At 37.9% G+C, this 24,996-nt stretch overlaps 1 protein-coding gene across 1 annotated transcript in view; it reads right to left on the bottom strand.

Moving 5' to 3' along the window:
• CEP70 (centrosomal protein 70) overlaps window positions 1-24,996 on the bottom strand; it is a 71,155-nt gene that overhangs the window by 15,427 nt on the left and 30,732 nt on the right. Inside the window, 5 exon segments of the mRNA XM_045503492.1 lie at window positions 1,665-1,770; window positions 8,208-8,282; window positions 9,341-9,429; window positions 9,517-9,604; window positions 19,604-19,660. Of these exon segments, the coding sequence (XP_045359448.1) occupies window positions 1,665-1,770; window positions 8,208-8,282; window positions 9,341-9,429; window positions 9,517-9,604; window positions 19,604-19,660 (415 nt within the window).

Here is a 24,996-nt window from a genome sequence, read left to right as displayed (position 1 = left end):
AAATTGATAAGCTTCTAGACACACTTATCAAAAAGAAAAGAGAAAGAACCCAAATAAAGTCACAAATCAGAGAGAAGTAACAACCAACACCACAGAAACACAAACAATTGTAAGAGAATATTATGAACTATATGCCAAAAAATTACACAACCTAGAAGAAATGAATAAATTCTTAGAAACATATAAATTAACAAAACTGAAACAGCAAGAAATAGAAAACTTGAACAGACCAATAACCAGCAAATGAAATGAGTTGGTAATAAAATAAACTCTCTTTCTAAATAAACAAACTTCAAAAGAGAGAGAGAGAGAGAGAGAGAACTACAGGCCAATATTGCTGATGAACAGATGCAAAAATTCTCCATAAAATATTAGCATCCTAATCCAACAATACATTTTAAAAAAGCACTCACCACAATTCAGTGGGATTTATTCCTGGGTTGCAAGCGTTGTTCAATATTTGCAAATCAACCAACATGATACATCACATTAATTGAAAGAAAGGATAAGAACCATATGATCATTTCAATAGATGCAGAAAAAGCATATGACAGAGTACAATGTTCATTCATGATAAAAACCCTCAACAAAATAGGTTTAGAGGGAACATAACTCAACATGTAAAAACCAAATGTGAACAAAAACACAGCTAACATCATCCTAAATGGGGAAAAACTGAGAGCTTTTCCTCTATGAACAGGAATAAGACAAGAATATCCACTCTTACCACTTTTATTCAACATGGTACTGGAAGTCCTAGCCACAGCAATCAGACAACAAAAACAAATAAAAAGCATCCAAACAACACAAGAAACAGGTGTAGGCGAGGATGTGGAGAAGAAGGAACCCTCTTGCACTGTTGGTGGGGGTCAAACTGTGCAGCCACTCTGGAAAACAGTGTGGAGTTTCCTCAAAAAGTTAAAAACAGAACTACCCTATGGTCCAGTAATTGTACTACTAGGTATTTACCCAAAGAATACAAAAATACTAACACAAAGAGATAAATGCATCTTGATGTTTATAGCATTATCTATAATAGCCAAGTGTCCATTGACTGATCAATGGATAAAGAAGATGAGCATATGCATAATGGAATATTACAGTCATAAAAAATGATGAAATCTTACCATTTGCAATGACATAGATGGAGCTAGAAAGTATTATGCTAATATTTTGTCTCTGAGAGAGAGACAAATACCATATGGTTCCAGTCATATGTCGAACTTAAGAAACAAAATAAGGGCGCCTGGCTGGCTCAGGGGGTGGAGCATGTGACTTTTGATCTTGGGCTTGAAAGTTCAAACCCCATGTTGGGTAAAGAGATTACTTAAAAATTAAAAAAAAAATTTTTTTTTTTGATTAAAGAAAAAGAAAACAAACAAGCTAAGGGAAAAAACTATAGAGAACAAACTGATGGATAACAGAAGGAAGGTGGGTGGGAGGATGGGTGAAATTAGTGATGGGGATTAAGGAGTGCCCTTGTGATGAGCACTGAGTGTTGTATGCACGTGTTGAATCACTGTATTATATAATTGAAACTAATATTTTACTGTATGTTAACTAACTGGAATGTAAATAAAAACTAAAAAAAAAATTAAAGAATAAAAGAAAAACGAAATCAAGGTTCTCTACCAACACCAGTCTCTTTGCCAGCTGTTCAGTACCTAAAAGTATCTCTGGTCAATTAGGGCCTGCTGCTGGTTGTCTTTGCTGGGTTCATCTTGTTTCTCTGGGTCCTCCACCTTTTTTTGACTGAGAAGATCCTTTAATCTAAAGGGGAAAAAATAAATCAAGATAATACAAAATGCTTTCCTAGACACTGGATTAAGAAAACAAACTAAGTCAATGATTCAGCTCCCCTCCAACAGCTTTATATCATTTTACATATACATGTGTGTGTGAATGCGTGCATATGCACGTATAAATTTTTTTAATTTAATTTTATGAGCCTAGACTACGAAGATGGAAATGGAGACCAGGCCGAAGAAGTGGAGGTTAAAACAGGCAAGGAGGGCAAGGGGGAAAGTGCAACTTGCCTCCATCCTAGAGTCTGTCTGATGCTGGGGGTCAAGGAGGGAGTCCTGGGTGCAGTCTCTCATTTTAAATTTTCTTAAGGGGCGCCTGGGTGGCTCAGTCGGTTGAGCGTCCAACTTCGGCTCAGGTCATGATCTTGCGGTCTGTGAGTTCGAGCCCTGTGATGGGCTCTGTGCTGACAGCTCAGAGCCTGGAGCCTGCTTGCGATTCTGTGTCTCCCTCTCTCTCTCTGCTCCTTCCCCACTCACACACTGTCTCTCCCTTCTTCAAAAATAAACATTAAAAAAAAAAAAACTGGGGGGCGACTGGGTGGCTCAGTCAGTTGACCGACCAACTTTGGCTCAGGTCACGATCTCGTGGTCTGTGCGTTCAAGCCCCACATCATGCTCTGTGCTGAAAGCTCAGAGCCTGGAGCCTGCTTTGGAATCTGTAACTCCCTGTTTCTCTGCCCCTCTCCAGCTCATGCTATGTCTCTCTCTGTCTCTCAAAAAATAAATAAATATTAAAAAAAATTAAAAAAAAATAAATTTTCTTAAAACAGGGCCGACAGAGCAGTTGCCTATGTACTAGCAACGCTTTCCCCTTCCTGAAAGCTATAATACTACGGCTATTCTAGCTCCTTGTAACTAAGAAAACTCACATAAATAATGTGATGCCCGTGTTACACTAGTAATCATTCTCTTATTTCCCAATTGCATATGAGTTCATTGATGTTTTAGAAACCTATGCTGTAGGAGAGTAGGCTGTACTCAGAAATATGCTAGGATTGTTTTATTGTCTCCAAAGCAGTGAGCAGGGCCTAAGGGCCATAAAACCCCTAAGAGCAGCTAAAAGATTCTTTACATACTTAGTGGACACTCATTCCATGTTGCTAGAAGCAAGAGCTGTGTTTCTTTGTGGAGTTTGGGAAGCCCAGAAAACTGCCCTTCCAGCTTAAAATATGCTGTGCTGTCTCCTGCTTTCTAGAGCCATCTCCGTACAATAGGCTTCTATGTACAGATACTTTATAGCTTTTAACCATATCTGAAGCCTTTCTATGATCTCATGATGGCTCCCATTCTGGAGATAAGGGACCAATTGAAAAGTGGAATGCCAATTTTGTTTTTATAACTCCTGCTTATTTAGTCACAAAGATACAAAATACATGTAGAGACCAATACAAACCTCTCAGAGCTGTATGTTCCCTAAGTCCTTTTCTCTACATTCCTAGGATTTTTTTATATGATTAAGATGAAAAGAGGGTAGGTTTCCTTCAATCTATCAACTCCAACGCTACAACTCTGAAGGTAGCTGTTTGTCTAGGGGAGATGTCTAGCTCCATGCCAAAATCCTAAGTGTTACCTTTCAGGCCCAAACCACTGACAATTAATTACAAAGGCTTTGCCTTGGGGCGCCTGGGTGGCGCAGTCGGTTAAGCGTCCGACTTCAGCCAGGTCACGATCTCGCGGTCCGTGAGTTCGAGCCCCGCGTCGGGCTCTGGGCTGATGGCTCAGAGCCTGGAGCCTGTTTCCGATTCTGTGTCTCCCTCTCTCTCTGCCCCTCCCCCGTTCATGCTCTGTCTCTCTCTGTCCCAAAAATAAATAAACATTGAAAAAAAACAAAAAAAAAAAACAAAGGCTTTGCCTGGAAAGCTCCATGGGAGGAAGTTGCCCTCCCACATCAGACTTGGTGCACAGCCTGGGCACTGCAATCTCTGGAGGGAGTTGCTGTCAAGAACTCAGACTCTGGGACTCCACCCTTCCCTTGTGACCCCCTGGCCAGCCGTGCTCACCAGCATTTCTTCATTAGTGCCTCCATCCAGAAGCTCTTTAGTGGGATGGCCCTGACTGAGGTACTTTTCACTTCTCCTTGTGGGGAGTGACTAATATACTGACTAATATACTAATATACTTTTCTCCACTCTGACTCAGTATTTTCTACTTCAAGGCCTTCCCCTAGGCCCATGAAACAGCAGGAGTCTTTTGTGCAGGACTCCTAAGCAGTGATATGTTTCCTCCCATCTGCACAGCATGTCATTCACTGACCCTTGCCTGGTACCTTTCCAATGAGAAGAACGGAACACTAAAAATAGAACATTTTTTGGCTGCTTATACTATTGCAGTAAGTGAATAAAGATTTGGTTGTGCATTCAGTTTGGTTCACTGTCCTCTGATGACCTTGACATCCATCAGCTCAATACCAGGGTGACAGGATTCTGATTTTGTTTTCTCCTAGCAAAATATAAATACCACTGAAATTAAATGGAATTAGTGTAATACCTTCACTTATCTTGTACTGGCAGACCTATTTGATCACTTCCTAACAACCGAATTTTATAATCAACCTCTTTGTAATATTAACTCAAATAAGAAAAGTCCATGTGTTCCCATGTTAAATAGATTCATTTGCTATTAAAGATTGATTAGCTGAAAGGCAACTACAAATCTAAAGAAAAAAAAAATTGAATTCTCTCAGGTTCTAAAAGGGGAGAGAGACTTTCCCCTTCTTTTCTTATAGCATTTTCTTTGGAAAACTTGTAGTTGTAAATCCCTTCTCTCTTTAAGAAGTACGTAAATCTTTTTAACATTTAAATAAGCCTCTTGCCAAGTTTACATCCTAGGAATGTCTTTCGTTCTTGGGAGCCTTAGAACCAAATCTTAGACATCAGGGAGGAAGGTGCCTTGTCTCCCTGTGTCTGCCTAGGCTCCTGGCTCTAGGTTGTTAACTTTCTGCTTATTAAAAACATGGAAAGCTTTATTTTTCCTTAGGATAAAGACAATTCACATGTATGTAATGGATTGTATATGCATGGCTATATAATAGAGTGAGATTTCTGTCTTTGTAATCTTTTTGGCAGATTGCCTATAATGTACATCACAGTCTAGTTAGATGTTTATTCAGTAATAAAATTATTCCTTTTTCTACATATGTGGAGAGAATTCACCAGGCTGACAGGATATTTTATTTTTAATTATTTGCCCAACATTTGTAGTTCTTTGAAAAAATATTCTACCTCTGCCACTGCACAAAATGAAAATTGGAAAAGCTTTACCTTAAAAAAACGTTTTCATCAGGTGTTTTGTTGGTTCCAATTAGGATGATGGCTAAGAGTCAGAATGATTGGGTACAAATCTAATTTCTTTTCAAGTTCTTCCATATACCACCCATGTGATCGGCAAGTTATCTAACATTCCTAATTCCCTGTTTTCATATCTAGATTCTACAGAAGTTCCAAATTAAAAAAATATATATTAACTTTTAAATTACAAATTTAAATTTCTAAAGCATAAATAATTTCTACAAAATCCAACAGAATATAGCAGGGATTGGTTCTAAATCATAATTTTAAAGGCTAATAGTGAAAAGTCAGAGGCTCCTGGGTGGTTCAGTCAAGCGTCTGACTCTTGATTTCGGCTCAGGTCATGATCTCACAGTTCATGAGACTGAGCCCCATGTTGGGCTCTGACAGCATGGAGTCTGCTTGAGATTCTCTCTCTCTGCCCCACTTTATGCTCATGCTCTCTCTCTCAAAATAAATAAACATTAAAAAAATTTTTTTTTAAATAGCGAAAGGTGAGTTTAAAGACGAGAGCTCAAATGAACAACAAAAATATATACACTCAATTCTCATTATTCATGATAGTTATATTCTATAATGTCACCACAAACACCACAAAGATTGAACCACTGCTCCTAGGGTTAATACAGAGTCAGATTCCTGCATGCATCTGGAAACATTTTCCTCAACTGATTAATATATAAGCTTATTTTATGTGTGTTAACGTTTAAAGATACCTTATTTACTATTGTTGATTCATTAACACTGAACTCATGGCTAACAGTGGTATAACTCACACCTAAGTGAAATTTACTTAGCACGTTTATTTTCTCTGTAAGCCGCATGACAGCCTTCTTCCCACTCAGAAGGGACGCTAGACAGCACTTCAACACTATGCTTGGTGGCCCATCTTGGGGAAATCACCAACAAAAAGCACAAAAATCCAAAAAAAAAAAAAAAAAAGTGGCACTAGAACAACACAAAGAATGCTTCTGCACAGCTACGAGAGCTGAAACAAGAGGAAAAACCATCACCTGTTCAACAGCTGCATATGTGTGTTGGGCATGTCCATACATGATCATGAAAGTGCCACAACTATTCATGTGGGGATTAAAGATAAATTTTAGCAGGTTAGGCAAATTCACAAATATGGAATCTGAATAGTGAGAACTGACTACCTATCTCTATGTATACGTAAGTACATGACAGTGTGTTTATATCTTCACTAATATACTTGCCTTTAAGTGAGTAAAATTCCTTCGAAGAGGATCAGGATATGCCACTCCAAAATATGCCACTTTGACATAGGACATGTTTTAAGCCAAAAGAATTTGAGACACGGCAGGTGCCGGAAGGACTCTCTGACCTCCTACTTCTCTCCTGAAGCAGATCATAAGAGCCTTATGTACTAGGTGCCCTCCCTATACCTAGAGGAAAGGACCATCTTCATCTCTGAAGACAGAGGGATTCCAAGAAAGAATCCGAGTTTTCCCCAGTGTACTTGGTTCATGCTCTTTTGTCCTATTATGTTTTCCACAATTTTCCACTTTATCAAACATTAGTTTAAAAAAAAAAAAATGCTCAGCTTAAACTGTTTCTTCAGGCCTTCATTTCCTTATGAAGACTTTGATATATTCACTATAACATCTATCGACACCTTCTCCTCTTTTTACCTCCCTACATCCTCCTTTTCCAAGTTGCTTCTCAACCAGTTTCCCTATCTCACTGAGACACTAACAACTAGTTGTTGGCCCAAAACTATTCAAGCGTTTAACTGAGGAGTCTTGATTTTTTTTCCCCCTCAGCTGCCTATATCCAATCCATCACCAAGTCTTGTTCTACCTCCAATATTCCAAACACTTCTCATTTCCGCCACTACTGCTCCCTGTGACCTTGTCACTACCACCTCTTGTCCAAACACACACAACAGCAACTCATACTAGTTCACATTCAGTACTTACACTGTATCAAATTGGTTTTATTTTTTTCATCATCCTCCTTCCAGGTAATCTCCATGAGGGCAAAGACCCTTTCTATTTGACTTACCACTGCAATTCCAGTAACCAGAATACCAAGTACATAGTAGGAAGTACTAAAGGTACCCAAAATATTAAGCAATAGTAGGAAGGGAAAAACATTAATTGAACTATTGGCTGAAGCCTTTCCAAACCTTCCACTTCGCTTTTCTTTTTTTGTTTTCCTTCTGTACTATCTTAATGTAACTAGTATGTCAATTCCTAGATGTCCAAAATATTTGCCTTTCTCTGTGACATGTGTTGCCATAGGAAGAAAGAAACACAGCTGTCATTGAAAACTGAATCAACTTATGTTAATACAATTGATTTAATACATCTAATGCATATATTAACTCACATAGTTTTCAAAATATTTCCCAATGCTCCCCACACTACCTCCTCAAGTTCCATTCCTTTGAATGAAAGAATACACCTAGATAATCTTCAGAAAACACTACTACTATTTGAGGGCCAACTTTTTCAAACTGCTCTGAGGCAGTTTGAAGCTCTGCTCTGCTTTTCAAAGTCAAGAAAAGTACCATTAAGTGATGGATGTGAATGGCTCACTGCATTCTTCCTACTACTTTTAAAGTATGATGAGTCTATGTATTATTCAGGCCATGACTAGCACCGACAAAAATCGGAGGCTTGTCATCTCTAATTTCAGTGATTCCCTTGCAATTCCTCTATGACTTTCAAAGACAATTTTCTGGTTAAAATCTTTGCCCTTGTTATATCAGGCAAATGCCTTTTTTTGTTCTTATTTAGCATAAGTATACAGTCAAATACAACACAGTAGCAACTGTTTTTAAACTGTGGAACCAGAAACATCCTTTTGAGAAAACACACCTTAGTAAGAAAATAACTTTTTTTTTTTTTTTAAAGTAGGTTCCATGCCCAACATGGGGCTTCAACTCACAACCCTGGGAACAAGAAACATGCTCTGAAACTGAGTCAGCCAGCCACCACTCAAAAATATCCTTCTCTGCCATTTCCCCCCATCAGTCTGGTAATTTCAAGCTTAGGCCACTATGAGGTAACCATGATGTAAACTTATAGGTAACAAAAATAATAAAATACAAAACCATAATGAATCTGTAACTTTGGTAAAATATAATTACCTGATGTTTTTCTTAAGGGCTTTCTCCAGTTTCTTCACCTGTTGTTTATAAAGTCTTAATTCATGCTGTGTGGGCCTGTAGAAAGTAAGTCACATTGAATGCATTTAATTTAATAAGTAAAACTACAAAGGTATTTAATAAGATACACCATGTTACTTGTCACAAATATGCTTATTAAAATTCTTAAAACATTGCACCGAATTTCTTCTGTGTATTCTCTGTTCAAAACTTTTTACCCATTTTTTATTGTTGTTAATTATTTGTTCTTATAGTGAAATATTTCCAATGTACAGACAAAAAGAGAGAATAGTAAAACAAATAACGGCATACCCACTATTTGGCTTTACCAAAGTTAAATATTAACAGATTTGATTCAAATCCTCTTTTAACTAAGACATTATACATATATTTAAGGTTCCATGTGTGGCCTTTGTGAGGTAACCATTACCCCAAATCCACTGTTCATTATTTCCATGCATGGTTTAAAATTTTTACTGCACAAATTTATATATTATTATGTGGTAGGTTTTTTAAACTTTACCTAAATGGTTTCAACTGTAGGTATCAGTTCCCTTTCCATTTAAGTATAATCTTTATGAGAACAAGTTATTTATTTTGGTCATGACACCAGAGCTTAGGACAGTGTCTAACTTACAAGAAGTATTCAACAAACTCTTGTTAAATGAAAAAAATCCTGACAATGTTCATTTCTTATTATTCACAGTCAACACGCAGAGCATCATCCTCTTGTGGTAACAAGCTACATAGAAATAGGTCTTGTACGCCATTTACATTTTTTAGTTCTCTTCTTTTACAACACAGGGATGAAATGAGATCATAAGACATTCCAAAGTAATTTGGGAATGGGAAACTCGTTCATATCAATCTGAATCTACTCTGTGTTCCTACCCACTTTTATCTTCTTCAGTGTGGGCTCCTAGACTCTCACTTCCTTTGCCCACCTATGTGTTCTCGTTCCTTCTGCCATATGAGATATAACTAAAATGAGTGAAAACATGGTTTCCAGGACTAGTTTTAAAGTAAAGGAGCTACCAAGATACATTTAACACCCCAAATTCCAGGATGTATTTACTTTCCAAAAGTTAAGTAAAAATGATTTAAATTTCTCTCACCTGGTTTCCAAATCTTTTTGGAGATTCAGCTTTTCACTTAGAAGCGCATCAATCTTGGATTTTGATTCCTTGAGTTGATTCTGTAATGACTTCAAAACATTTCATAGAAAAATAGTTAACTTTCCAGATTACTTTACTTCATAAAAAAGTACTTATTACTCATGTAGTCCCCATACCATTAGAAGGCCTTTGTAAGTCAGTGAGGCATCGAAACTTCTGTAGTCTTTCTCTTCTTCTGACAGACTTTCATCTTCCTTATATACCCTGTGAAAAGACAGATCGTGTGTACTTGTTATGAAAAATCTATCTTCAATAGAAAAAATATAGCTAACAAAAATCAGTAAAGGCTTGATAACCTAAATATCAATTAAAATTTAAGCCAAATTTCCTACTTGTTCTCAGAGAGAATACTAGAACACACTACCCAGTATTATAGTACATATCTGTTTACTATCACCTTAATTAGAATGTAAAATCCATGTGGACCAGAACTTTGTTTAGTTCACCATTGTATCTCACTGCCTAGAAGAATATGGGGCATAAGAGGTGGTGGAAAAAACACTTTTTGAATGAATAAAAAACAAAGCATACTGTTTTTTCTTCTACTACTTTTAGGTCACCAAAAAACCTATACAAAAAAAAATGCAAATGCAGAGTGGACATGGCAACAGATTTATCAGTCGCAATTCAAGTCTTGATACCATTAACCCAGTGCTATTTGAGTACACCAATCTCAGAATCTGTCTTCTGTCAGAGAAGTATCTGTGACAGCTACCTCACAGGACTGGTGTTAAAAGTAAAATAAAAAATATGAAAGCACTCATTTCCAGGAAATAAGAAGTGAACCTCAAAGTCCCTTGCTTCCATTATCCAAGACCATTTTTAAAAATTTCTATCTAATTGGGAATGCAAGCTGGTGCAGTCACTCTGGAAAACAGTGTGGAGGTTCCTCAAAAAACTAAAAATAGAACTACCCTATGACCCAACAACTGCACTACTCGGCATTTATCCAAGGGATACAGGTGTGCTGTTTTGAAGGGATACATGCACCCCCATGTTTATAGCAGCACTATCAACACCAGCCAAAGTATGGAAAGAGCCCAAATGTCCATCGATGGATGACTGGATAAAGAAGATGTGGTATATATATACAATGGAGTATTACTCGGCAATCAAAAAGAATGGAATCTTGCCATTTGCAACTACGTGGATGGAACTGGAGGGGATTATGCTAAGTGAAAGTAGTCAGAGAAAGACCAAAATCATATGACTTCACTCACATGAGGACTTTAAGAGACAAAACAGATGAACATAAGGGAAGGGAAACAAAAATAATATAAAAACCGGGAGGGGGACAAAGCATAACAGACTCATAAATGTGGAAAACAAACAGAGGGTTACTGGACGGCGTGTGGGAGGGAGGATGTGCTAAATGGGTAAAGGGCATTAAGGAATCTACTCCTGAAATCATTGTTGGACTATACGCTAACTAATTTGGATGTAAATTTAAAAAAAGGTGGGGGGGAGCCACACCTGGGTGGCTCAGTCGGTTAAGCATCCGACTTCGGCTCAGGTCACAATCTCACGGTCCATGAGTTTGAGCCCTGCATTGGGCTCTGTGCTGACAGCTCAGAGCCTGGAGCCTGTTTCAGATTCTGTGTCTCCCTCTCTCTCTGATGCTCCCCTGTTCATACTCTGTGTCTGTCTCAAAAATAAACGTTAAAAAAAAAAGTGAAAACAACCCAAATGCCCATCACCTGATGATGGATAAATAAAATACGATGCATCCATGCAATGAAATATTATTCAGCAATAAGGAATGAAATAACTGATACATGCTACAACATGATAAATCTTTAAATCATTTTGTTAAATGAAGGAAGTCAGTCATAAAAGACCACATATTGTATGTTCCATTTACATGTAATATTCAGAATATGAAAATCTATAGAGACAAAAAGTAGATTAGCAGTTATCAAGGGCTGGGGGCTTTGGGAAAAATTGGGAGTGACTGCTAGTGGTCAGAAGGTTTCTTCTGGAGTTAATAAAGTGCTCTAAAATTTAAATTGTGATGAGGGTTGACAAATGTGAATATAGTAGGATATGTACGTGAATACTAAGATGCTGTACTGTGAAAATATGAAAAGCCTTTGAATTTTACAATTTAAATGAGTAAATTTTATGGTGTATGATAATGGTGTATATCTCAATAAAATTTTAAATAAAAAAATAAAATAAAATTTCTATCTAATGAGAAAGATGGAATTAAACAAGGGGGCTTCTCTTAACTACTAATTCACTATAGAACCATTTTCCCTGGGGTAGTTTTTCAAATGTCTCTGACATCCCAAAAGAAAATCTGAGCCGTGTATATTTTGTTCCTATGCTACCTTCCTTGGCTCTTTAATTGTAACCACCAAGTTAGGGAAATACTAACAAATAACTAGTAATTTAGGTCATGTAATCTATACTGAATTACTAACACTGGGCAAAGAAAAGTAAAGTTACATAGCTGAACACCTATCATTTTAAAATGTACTTTTCCTCTTTTTCAGAGATTATAGTGTATTTACAGTTTTCTAAGACTTCCAACTGGTTAACTTTTTTCTTTTTTAATGTTTATTTTTGAGACAGAGAGAGACAGAGCATGAACAGGGGAGGGTTAGAGAGAGAGGGAGACACAGAATCTGCAGCAGGCTCCAGGCTCCGAGCTGTCAGCACAGAGCCCGATGTGGGGCTCGAACTCACGGACAGTGAGATCATGACCTGAGCCGAAGTCGGACGCTTAACCGACTGAGCCACTCATGCATCCCCCAGCTGGTTAACTCTTACATTTACATTTCTGCTGCCTTGATCGTCGCTTCAAGTTTGCTCGTGTATGGAGACAGAAAGTAACAGTCCACAGTATTCAGAAACTCCCTTCAAAGTCCCTCTGGAAGTCTTTGCACACCTGTGCCCTGAACTAGAGCCCCCAAACAGTATGTCATAGGTGTACTGTGCAGAAGGGGTATAGATGCGGTGAGATATTCATCCCCTTCAGGCCTCAGGAGAACCGGGTAAGGCTTGGGGTGGTCAGAGTTCTTGAGCCAGGCGCTTCTGACTGCAGCTCTGGGTGTACCCCAATGTGGTATCCCAACAGCAACTACTGTCTCTCATAATGAGAAAAACTCTGAGCAACACCGCCCTTAATACACAGGTGTTAAGCAGGGGCTTTTGCCTCTGCAAGAGGCCCCGCCCCACCTGTCTTCTCCCCTTGGTCTTACTCCCCTAGCTCTATAGGTACCTACCTCCTTCCCCTGTGCTTCCTGTTTAGCCCATGTAGGCCTCCAAATTGTAGTCTCTCTTCCCTCTGTTTCTCCCCTCTGTTCTTTCATCTTCTTTTCTTCAGTTAAGAACATACTTGTCAAGTATCCCCTTCTTTTACAATACTCCTGCTCCTTCAGGTGATAATAATACCCTATTTATAGATACCAAATCCACCTTGAAGTTTCTACAACCTCACTAGCAAGTGAGTACTCACTCTAAGAAAGACTGTTGTTTTTTAATTTTAGAGAGAGAGAGTCTGAGTGGGGGAGAGAGGCAGAGGAAAAGAGTCTTTTTTTTTTTTTTTTTGAGAGAGAGAGAGAGAGAGAGATAGGGTATAAGTGAGAGACAGGGAGACAGAAGAGGGAAGTAAGAGGGGGAGGGGGGAGAGAGAAAGAAAGAGACAGGGAGAGAGGGAGAGAGAGAGGGAGGGAGAAGCAGGGCTCACCTGGGGCTGGTGTTCACCTGAAGCAGGGCTTGAACTCAACAACTGTGAGATCATGACCTGAGCTGAACGCAGATGCTTAATAACTCAGCCATCCAGGCACCCAGAAAGGAGACTATTGGAGTTTATGAAGTCAATGAACCCTGAAAAACCTTCTTCTCTGGAGACTCATCACTGCCAAGTTTAAATGACTTCTAATTTTTTCATCTCTAAGATTGTTTATAATGTTGCTCCTATTTTCTTCCTTTCTCCTTCTCCCTTAATGAGAGACATTCAATCCAATTATCTGGCCTGAGCAACGTTTGTATAGGCCAAACTATCTCACTTCAGCTAGGCCTGTAATGACAGGATTGCTAAGTGAAAAAGTAATTCCTTTCCCCCAAGCTTCTCATTCCTTAACCCTGCATTTTTACTGAAAATTCATGACAACCAAATTCAACACTCCTCCCCACAATGGCCTCAATCCTTTTATCATTTTTAGTCAGACAACCCCAGTTTGCACAACTTCAGAGGCAACTTCTTATACCATATTCCACGTGGCAGATTTCAAATGATAAGTATGCTAAATCTTCTCTACTCTTACTAAAGATCCCAAACTCTATCATCTATCCAGTCAGCAGTCAGCAAATGGCTGCCTGTGGGGTACATGCAGGCTGTGGATTTTCGAATTAAAGGTTTACATAACACAGCCATGCCAATTCATTTGCATATAATTTGCAGCTGGCTTTGTGCTACGACAGCAGAGTTGAAGAGCTGTGAAACACTATACAGCCCAAAATGCCTATATTATTTACTGTCTGGCGCGTTACAGAGAAGTTTGCAAATGCCTGAATCTAGATTATAATTTACTAAAGACAGGGGCGCCCGGGTGGCTCAGTCGTTTAAGTGTCCGACTTTGGCTCAGGTCATGATCTCACAGTTAGTGAGTTTGAGCCCCGCGTCACGCTCTGTGCTGACAGCTCAGAGGCTGGAGCCTGCTTCCAATTGTGTCTCCCTCTCTCTCTGCCCCATCCCCACTCATGCTCTGTCTCTGTCTTAAAAAATAGTAATAAAAATTAAAAAAACATTTTAAAAAAGAATTTACTAAAGACATAGCTCAAGGGTTGGAAGTGATATTCCGTTTGGACAATATTTTGTTTTTATTTGGACAGTGTTTTATGTGGACAATGTTTTTTTATTTTTTTAATTTTTTATGAGTGGTTGATACATAATGTGTCACAATGATAGTGATTCAACTTCCATGTTCTCTTTCCTCACAAGTGTACCTACCATCCGTCACCATAGCTTTTTACAGTACCACTGACTACATTTCCTATGCTTTCCCTATTTTTCACATGACTTATTCATTCCACTACTGGAAGCGTTTATCTCCCACTCCCCTTCACCCATTCTGGCCAACCGTCCACTCCCCTTCCCTCTGGCAACCATCAGTTTGTTCTCTGTGGACATATAATATTTTTTAAATCATTGAGTTAATCGTGAATATAAAAAATCTTATTTATGGGGCACCTGAGTGGCTCAGTCGGTCAAGCATCCGACCTTGGCTCAGGTCATGATCTTATGGTCCATGGATTCGAGCCCTGTACCAGGCTCTGTATTGACAGTTCAGAGCCTAGAGCCTGGAGCCTGTTTCGGATTCTGTGTCTCCCTCTCTCTCTGCCCCTTCCCCATTCACACTCTCTCTCAGGAACGCAAAAATAAACATTAAAAAATTTTTTAAATAAAATCTTATTTATAAATATAACCTTGTAATTTTTCTCAAAACACTCCTAGGCAAATCTAGCCACACTGAGCTCACATTCTTAAAAGGTATCAAATGGCTAGAGTATGTAGTAATGGCCCCCTTTAGAAAGATGGTACATAGCTGTCCAATTTGCCACAGTCCTCACCTAACCTGCTTCCCTCAATTTCATTATTTTCTTGATTGTGTAAGCTTAAGTTTGCAACCTCTCAAGCCATTAAAATCTTCACCTTCCTTCCATTTACTCTTACATACTATGACTGTACATTTTAGTGTCAAGTTGGCTAGGCCTTGGTGCCCAGCTGTTTAGTCCAACACCAGTCTAGATAATGCTGTGAGGTATTTTTAGATGTGATGAACATTTAAATCAACAGACTTTAAGTAAAGGAGATCCGTTGATAATGTGGGAGGGCCTCATGCAATTAAATGCCTTAAGAACAAAGACTAAGACCCACAAGAAGGAACTCTTTCCTGAATCTGCAGCCTGCAGGCCTGCCTCAAAAGCACATGAACCAATTCCTTTATTTATTATTTTTAAATTTAATTCCAAGTTAGCATACTGTAATAATGATTTCAGGAATAGAATTTAGTGATTCACCACTTACATATGGTGTCTAGTGCTCATCCTAACAAGTGCCCTCCTTAACACCCATCACCCATGTAGCCCATCCCCCACCCAACACCTTACCAGCAACCCTCAGTTTGTTCTTTGTATTCAAGAGTCTCTTATGGTTTGTCTCTCTCTCCATTTTTATCTTATTTTTGCTTCCCTTTCCCTATGTTCATCTGTTTCTTAAATTCCACATATAAGTGAAATCATATGATATGTCTTTCTCTGAGTGACTTATTTTTGCCTAGCATAATACATTCTAGTTCCATCCACATTGTTGCAAATGGCAAGATTTCATTCTTTTTCATCACCGAGTAATATTCCAGAGAGAGAGAGAGAGAGAGAGAGAAAGTGTGTGTGTGTGTGTGTGTGTGTGTGTGTGTGTGTGTGTGTACACAACACATCTTTATCCATTCATCAGTTGATGGACATCTGGACTCTTTCCATATTTTGGCTATTGTCGATAATGCTGCTATAAACATTGGGTGCACATGCCCCTTTGAATAGACAGTTTTGTATCCTTTGGATAAATACCTAGTAGTCCAATTGCTGGGTTGTAGGGTAGTTCTTTTTAATTTTTTGAGGAACCTCCATACTGTTTTCCAGAATGGCACTCCCACCAGCAGTGCAAAAAGGTTCCTCTTTCTCCACATCCTTGTCAACATCTACCGTTGCCTGAGTTGTTAATTTTACCCATTCTGATAAGTGTGAGGTGGTATCTCACTGTGGTTTTGATTTTTATTTCCCTGATGATCAGTGATATTGAGCATCTTTTCATGTGTCTCATAGCCATTCGGATGTCTTCTTTGGAAAAGTATCTATTTCTTCACTGGATTATTTGGGTTTTGGGTGTTGAGTTTGGTAGATTTCTATAAATTTTTGATACTAACCCTTTATCCAATATGTCATTTGCAAATATCTTCTCCCATTCCATTGGTTACCTTTTAGTTTTGTTGATGGTTTCCTTTGCTGTGCAGAAGGTTTTTATCTTGAAGAGATGCCAATATTTCACTTTTGCTTTTGTTTCCCTTGCCTCTGGAGACATGTCAAGTAAGAAGTTGTTGCGGCCAAGGTCAAAGTGGTTGTTGCCTGCCTGTTTTCTCTGTTTTCTCTAAAATTTTGATGGCTTCCTGTCTTACAGTTAGGTCTTTCATCCATTTTAAGTTTATTTTTGTGTATGGTGTAAGCGGTCCAGGTTCATTCTATGTCGCTGTCCAGCCTTCCCAACACATTTGCTAAAGAGAGTCTTTTTTCTATTGCATGTATTTTTTTTAATGCTTATTTATTTTTGAGAGAGAGACAGAGTGTGAGCAGGGGAGGGTCGGAGAGAGAGGGAGTCACAGAATCTGAAGCAGGCTCCACGCTCTGAGCTGTCTGCACAGAGACCAACATGGGGCTCAAACCATTAACTGTGAGATCATGACCTGAGCCAAAGTCAGACACTTAACCAAGTGAGTCATCCAGGTGCCCCTCTATTGGACTTTCTTTTCTGCTTTGCAAAAATTAGTTGGCCATATGTTTGTGGGTCCATTCTCGAGTTCTTTATTCTGTTCTATTGATCTATGTGTCTGCTTTTGTACCAGTACCATACTTTCTTGATTACAGCTTTGTAATACAGCTTGAAGTCTGGAATTGTGATGTCTTCAGCTTTGGTTTTCTTCATCAACATTACTTTGGCTATTCAGGGTCTTTTGTGGTTCCACACAAATTTTAGGATTGTTTATTCCAGCTCTGTGAAGAATGCTGGTGCTATTTTGATAGAGACTGCACTGAATGTGTAGATTGTTTTGGGTAGTCTCAACATTATCATATTTGTTCTTCCTATCCAGAAGAATAGAATGTTTCATTTCTCTGTGTCTTCTTCAGTAGCTTTCATAAGCTTTCTATAGTATTCAGTATATAGATTTTTCATCTCTTTGGTTAGGTTTATTCCTAGACATTTTATGGTTTTGGTGCAACTGTAAATGGGATCAGTTCCTTGATTTCTCTTTCTGCTGCTTCATTATTGGTGTATAGAAATGCAACCACTTTCCATACATTGATTTTATATCCTGAAACTTTGCTGAATTCATGGATCAGTTCTAGCAGTTTTTTTGTGGAGCCTTTTGGGTTTTCCACATAGAGTATCATGTGGTCTGTGAAGAGTGAAAATTTGATGTCCTCCTTGCCGATTTGGATGCCTTTTCTTTTGTCTGATTGGTGAGGCTAGTACTTCCAACATTATGTTAAATAACAGTGGTGAGAGGGGACATACCTGTCATGTTCCTGACCTTAGGGGGAAAGCTCTAAGGTTTTCCCCACTGAGGATGATATTACCTGTGGGTCTTTCATATATGGGTTCATGATCCAAGATGGGTCACATGAACCAATTCCTTTAAAATAAATCTTTCTATTTACATCAATATATATCCTATTAGTTCTATTTCTCTTGAGAACCCTGAATAAAGCTGAAAAACCCAGTTTTTCTGTATTAAAGGAAAAAGTATCTTCCTTCTTTCCAAGGCAAATGATGCCTTCTCATTCATTTTTAGGTTACTTGGGGCTGTATGTGAAAGACTACTCTCTATAGGTTACTACAAATCCCTTGAACTCCAGCCAAATTGGCTTAATCACAGTGACATTAAAAAAAAAAAAAAAAAAAAAAAAAAAAAAAAAGGCCTACACTCTTATACCTATGCAATTTTGCCCATAGCATCCAAGCAGTCTAAAATGACTACCTTTTTTGCCTTTCTGCTTTCCCAAATTTTACTTTTCCTTTAAGCTCAAACACAACCCTCATCTGCTTTGTAAAGACTTCCCTAGTCACTCTATCCAAAACTATATTGTTCTTGTTTTAAATTCCTATATTACTGTCTGTTTTATTTTAGTGATTACTCTATTATTATATGTATTAGTGTTTTTTAATCTCTTATTATTTTTAATTATTAATGTGTTTACATTTTATCTCCCTTACTAGATTGTAAAATCTTACAAGGTAAGAACCACATCCAAATCATCCCATCTCTGTAGAATCTAACACCATCTAAAAGACACACTCTTACTTGGAAATAAGGAAGTCTCTGAAGTTACTTGACATAATGCTACTTTCTGAAAAGAATGAAACTAGGAATTGCTCTATCATTAGTTGTTCTTGTCTTTCCTTCCTTCTTTTTTCTCTCCATCCTGTCCCCCCACTTTTATTTTTTTACACTGCCCAAGGTGCTAGAAGGAATCAACAACCAGCACAGCTCTGCTATTGGTCCTGAAGTGTTTCTGGAGTCATTATTTTCGGGGCAAGAATATAAGAATGGAGTAGATAATTTATCTGCATGTTTTTTAAAGTATATCAAGTACCTAAAACAATATGACACAAGGTAGGTGCTCAAATATTTGTTAAAAGAATTATTCCATCTATGAACAATGAAACAAGGGCCTTAGATACCCCTCAGTTATTTTACGTTAGTCAAAGACCATTATCTTTATCTTTACCCTTATTTTTTAAATCAGAGGTTATAAGTGTGTTTTACTCTACATGTTTGATTTTTCACTATGACATTTTACCTTTATCTCCTTTAAGTCTGTATACTAATTAGTTTGGACTTTGTCAGGCAGCTAGTCAAATCTTATGTATCCTGTGGATACACTCAGTAACTGTCCAGGGGCTAGATGACATAGAACAAATTATAATACTTCGCAAACTAAATACTGTTTCTTCTGTGACCAATATTTTGGTGACTATTAAATACACATATCTTAAAATAAATGCAATAAATTTTAACATAAAAAGTCAAATGCAGTCTTCAAGATCTTTATAAAAAAAGGAAATCATAGTTATATTAGGAAGATTTCCTAAATATATTTAAAATTTCATGAGATTATAAAAAATTTTGGTGTGATTCAGGACTAGGTAGTAACTTTAAACACTGTAATACGGGGCACTTGGGTGGTTCAGTTGGTTGGGAGACCAACTTTGACTCAGGTCATGCTCCCATGGTTCATTTGTTTGAGCCCCACGTTGGGCTCTGTGCTGACAGCTAAGAGCCCGGAGCCTGCTTCAGATTCTGTGTGTCCCTCTTTCTTTGTCCCTCCCATTTGCGCTTTGTCTCTCTCTCTCTCTCTCCAAAATAAATAAACATTAAAAACATTTTTTTAATAAAAAAAACTGTAATACATGATTAGTCTTACCTTTGTTTATGAAGTTTTCTAATTTTAGATTCATAATAATCAATTAGGCAAAGCAACCTAGAAAACAGAAGATAGACTTAATTTTCAAAATTTGGTATTGGAGCATTTACTACTATTGTCTCTACATAACTTCAAATTACAATGATAAATGTACCAGCAAGTTTGTTTAAAAATTTGATTTTTTTACCCGAAGCATTATACTAAGCCATATATTTTATATTAATTTCAAAGTATAGGTTTTAAAATAACCACAAACTTCATATCTCGACATATTAAATGAATATTTTCCTTGTCCCAGCTGTTCTACTTTAGCAATTGCTCCCAAAGAAATATTTGCTTAAGCTTGGAACTCAAAATGAACAAAGCTATCCAATGACCCATTATTTACAAGAGTAAAAACCCAGAAATAATCTAACTGTTCTTCAATAAGGAAAAGTTAAATAATGACACATCTGCCCTATAGAAAACAATGGAGCACAGAAGAAATGATGTAAATTTGTATGTCCTAATAAAAATTGATAAGGAACAAAAGTAACGTTGCATAGCCAAATGTAGAGTATTACTCTATTTGTTTTAAAAAGAAATAATTTTTTCAACGTTTACTTATTTTTGGGACAGAGAGAGACAGAGCATGAACGGGGGAGGGGCAGAGAGAGAGGGAGACACAGAATCGGAAACAGGCTCCAGGCTCTGAGCCATCAGCCCAGAGCCTGACGCAGGGCTCGAACTCACGGACGGCGAGATTGTGACCTGGCTGAAGTTGGACGCTTAACCGACTACGCCACCCAGGCGCCCCAAAAAGAAATAATTTTAAGTGACTGTTGTCTTTATCTTGAATAAGAACTCTGTGGGTTGTTTTTTGTTTTTTGTTTTTGTTTTTTTTTTTTTTTTGAGAGTACATATGGGGGAGGGGCACTGGGAGAGGGAGAGAGAGAATCCCAAGCAGGCACAGCGTGGAACCTGATTCAGGGATTGATCTCATGACCTGAGCTGAAATTAAGAGTCAGTTGCTTAACCAACTGAGCTACCCAGGTGCCTAACTCTATGGGTTCTTATGTAGGGGATAATACCATAACCTAGGGGATGGTTCTAGTTGTCACACTAACTAGTTGGGGAGAGGGAAGGATCTTAAAAGTTCATCAATGAACTGACAGCCCTACTACACAATGAACCATCCCCTGCAAAATGCCAATGGCACTCCTGTTGTTAACCCCTAGGAAGGACACAAACTAAAGTATTACAAGTGATTATCTCTGGAATGTGGGAATTAGGAGGGGTAAGCAGATACATAATATTTTACACACTTTTATACAGTTTGAATTTTTATAAACGTGCTGCATTTGTAATTTTTAAAAACCCTTAAAAAAATTAAAAAAAAGAATAATGTGAAAACAGTGTTATTTTTTTTTTTTTTAACGTTTATTTATTTTTGAGACAGAGAGAGACAGCGCATGAACGGGGGAGGGTCAGAGAGAGGGAGACACAGAATCTGAAACAGGCTCCAGGCTCTGAGCTGTCAGCACAGAGCCTGACGCGGGGCTCAAACTCACAGACCGTGAGATCACGACCTGAGCCGAAGTCGGCCGCTTAACCGACTGAGACACCCAGGAGCCCCACATTATTCTTTTTAAAGCAAGAATTCATACTTTTTTTCCATCTGAAGAAAATTACTCATCTCTTTTTTTCAGAGCTTATTCAACCAATTGTGCTTTTACTATACAACTTTCTGGGTTATTCTTTCTCTTCAATCTTTCTCCATCTCAACACATACCAGCTTTCCTATTACCCTGCAAAAATGCTTTAATTTCTTTTATATCCTTCACAAACCCCCTCACCCCCTACTTCTCCCTTATGCCACCACTCCATCCCTCTTTTTCTTCATAGGAAAGTTCACTCATTCTGATTGTTACCAGATACCTTCAATAAACTTTTCAGGAAGACTTACTGTGTGTCAAACTGAGAATTCTGAGCAAGACAGTGAGAAGGCAAACACATAAAATGATTAGGCAGCATATAACACTTCTTATCACCTCTCTTTCCTGAAATACTTTTTTTTCCTTAGTTACCCTGACGCCCAAAGGTAACTCCTCTTTTCCCTCTTCTTTCTTCCTCTATCTGATATCTGGAAGGTCTCTGGAGTTCAGCCCTTCTAATTGTAGGCCAAGTATCTCTACATGGCTGATGGCAGGTACCTAAGCACATGTCCATACATGAATTCATCATCTTCCATCCCTCTTCCCCAAACCCAGCTTGAAATTGGGCTATTTTTGAATCCTCTCCTTCTTTCAGTATCTGCAGCCAGTTAGTCTGGACAATTCCTATCCATCTTTGCCATAGTTCTCCTTTCTTTTGGCTCTAATGCAGGCCTTTGCAATCTCCAACCTAGACTACTACAACTGATTAGTAACTTGTCTTTTTGTCTCTGGGTTTAATTTCTTTGATCAGAAATCCTGAGTGGGGGGGCGGGGGGTGGTTCCTGCTATATAGTAAGCAGAACCCAAACTCTTCAGCCTGGAGTTTGAGTCCTTCACAAAGTTCCAGCACACCCTTCCATATTGTCTCTTAAGACACTTACCATCATCATTTTGTGCACTCTACGCTCCAGACCTCTTGGACTACTTGCTATTTTCAAATATATTCCGTTTTCCTGCCACCATGCTTCTCTAACTAAAATACCTTTCCTTCATCTCTACCTATTAAAATTCTATAGCTCCTAATAATCAAGTTTATAAGTTACCTCCTTCATGAAGCCTTTTTGGTCATCCCCATCTTCCTCAAAGGAAACTAATCTCTTCTTCTATCATGCCCACTTAGTATCCTATTTGCCCCACCATTACAGCACAGACCACAAACTGCCTTCTATTTTCTATGTATGTTTCTACCTACCCAGCTAGATTATCAAGTCCATAGTGGCAGGAAACATGTTTTTACTCATCTGTGTATGTTCTATATTGTTTTGCCCAATGCCTTTGTAACATTTAAAAATAGCCATAGTGGTTCCAACTCATGTATTACTAATAGGGTTAATTCACAATTTTTTAAGCTCTGATTCTCAAACTGAAAATTAGCTTTATGAAAAATCCAATAGAGAATTTCCAGGTCATCAAATTCACACCTGAATTAGCTTGACTTCGGATGGCACATAAATTCTCCCAATACTTCTCTTTCTCTTGCCCTCTTACTCAAATTGGCTGGTTTTTGTTCTTGTCTTCATTCCCCTTCCTCCTTCATTCCTCTCTTATATGCCTCTTTCTCCCACTATAATCATCTCCCTTTCCTTCTTTTAGTTCTTCCTTACCCCTATTTTTCTTTCTTACCCCTATTTTTCTTTCTTTGCTTCTCTCTTTTTTAAATTTATTCACACCTAGGAGAGCCTTGGTGGCTCAGTCGGTTGAGCATCTGACTCCTGATTTTGGCTCAGGTTGTGATCCCAGGGTCATAGGACTGAGCCCCACATTGGGCACCATGAGTCTGCTTAAGATATTCTCTCTCACTCTCTCTCTCTCTCTCTCTCTCTCTCGCTTTCTCTCCCATTCATGCTCTCTAAAGTAAAGTAAAGTAAAATAAAATAAAATAAATAAAATAAAATAAAATAAAATAAAATAAAATAAAATAAAATAAAATATAAAAATAATAAAATAAAATATTGGGGTGCCTGGTTTGCTCAGTTGTTAAGCATCCGACTCTTAATTTTGGCTCAGGTTGTGATCTGATAGTTCATGACATCAGATCCTCCATCTGGCTCCATGCTGACAGCAAAGAGCCTGCTTGGCAGTCTCTCCCTCTTTCTCTGCCCCTTCCCCATTCATGTACGTGCGCTCTCTCTCTCTCTCTCAAAAGAAATAAACTTAAAGAAAACAAAAAAGTAGGGCATCTGGGTGGCTCAGTCAGTTAAGTATCAGACTTGGGCTCAGGTCATGATCTCACGGTCCATGGGTTCAAACCCCACATCGGGCTCTCTGCTGACAGCTCAGAGCCTGAAGCCTGCTATGGATATTCTGTGATTTTCTCTCTCTCTGTCCTCCTCTGCACTCTCTCGCAAAAATAAACATTAAAGGGGTGCCTGGGTGGCTCAGTCAGTTGAGTGTCCGACTTCGGCTCAGGTCATGATCTCACAGCTCATGAGTTCGAGCCCCGGGTCTGAGGCTGACAGCTCAGAACCTGGAGGCTGCTTTGGATTCTGTGTCTCCCTCTCTCTCTGCCTCTAACCCACTCGCATTCTGTCTCTGTCTCTCTAAAAAAGAAATAAACATTCAAAAAAAAATTTTAAATAAACATTAAAAATTGTTTTAAGTAATAAAATAAAATTTATTTATACCTATCTCTAACTATATATTTATGGTATCTTAATTTTAATTTTTACATTTTTGTCCTTTTTCTTCCTTCAAAAGGATGAAAATTATATATATGTATTAGCTCTTAAATAATTATCAAAATAATCTAGTCTTAACTCATTTTTAATTTATATGAGAACTCATTTATTTTTATAGTAAAAGGGAAATATAATTCTATTATGTAAATACATAAGACTAGTTAAAATTTAATTCATTTATCCTATTAAATGAAAAAAAACCATGGTGCTACCTTTTATACAAAAAGATGAAATACGGGGGTGTCTGGGTGGCTCAGCTGGTTAAGCGTTCACCTCTATTTTGGCTCAGTCATGATCTCACAGTTCATGAAATCGAGCCCCACATCAGGCTCCACGCTGACAGCATGGAGCCTGCTTAGGATTCTCTATCCCTCTTTCTCTCTGCCCCTCCCCTGCTTGCACTCTCTCACTTTAAAAAATAAACTTTAAAAAGGTAGGGAAAAATGAACATAATAATGATACTGCTTGTATTTGCTAAAAATAACACTAAACATTTAAAATTACCCATAGGGGAAGTAAGGAATAGGGTCAAGGGGACAGAAATGAAAACACAACTTTCTGAATACGAATAACTAGTTTTGACTTTGGAATCATATTGATGTCTTACATATTCAAAAGTAAATCAAATATAAAAAAGCAATCCCTAAAAATTGAAAACAAATTTAAATAAACCTAACTGTATATTAATCTGGTGACACACACACAAAGAAATATTTCAAGATATTTTACAACACTGTATTTGACTGCATCCTAGTAGAATACATTATTGGTGTCTAAGATAATTGCAAAGAAATTTAAATTTCATAAGTAGGCTTATTGTTAGCAGTAATTCTGGTATTATTTTGAAACCATTTTCACATATAACACAATAAAGCAAATGAATAAGTATTATATTATTGTTAGGAAAAAGGATTTCTAGCATTAAACAAAGTTACAAATGTAGAATCAGATTTTCAATCCTGTAATGTTAACTTTAGATGGAAAAAAAAAATTAATGATTTGTTTTCTCCCCAGAAATATA

The sequence above is a fragment of the Leopardus geoffroyi genome, chromosome C2 (genome assembly GCF_018350155.1).
Source record: "Leopardus geoffroyi isolate Oge1 chromosome C2, O.geoffroyi_Oge1_pat1.0, whole genome shotgun sequence".
In the NCBI taxonomy this organism is placed as follows: Eukaryota; Metazoa; Chordata; class Mammalia; order Carnivora; family Felidae; genus Leopardus; species Leopardus geoffroyi.
The sequence above is the reverse complement of the archived record's forward strand: the minus strand, read 5'-3'. Positions and strand labels throughout refer to the sequence as shown.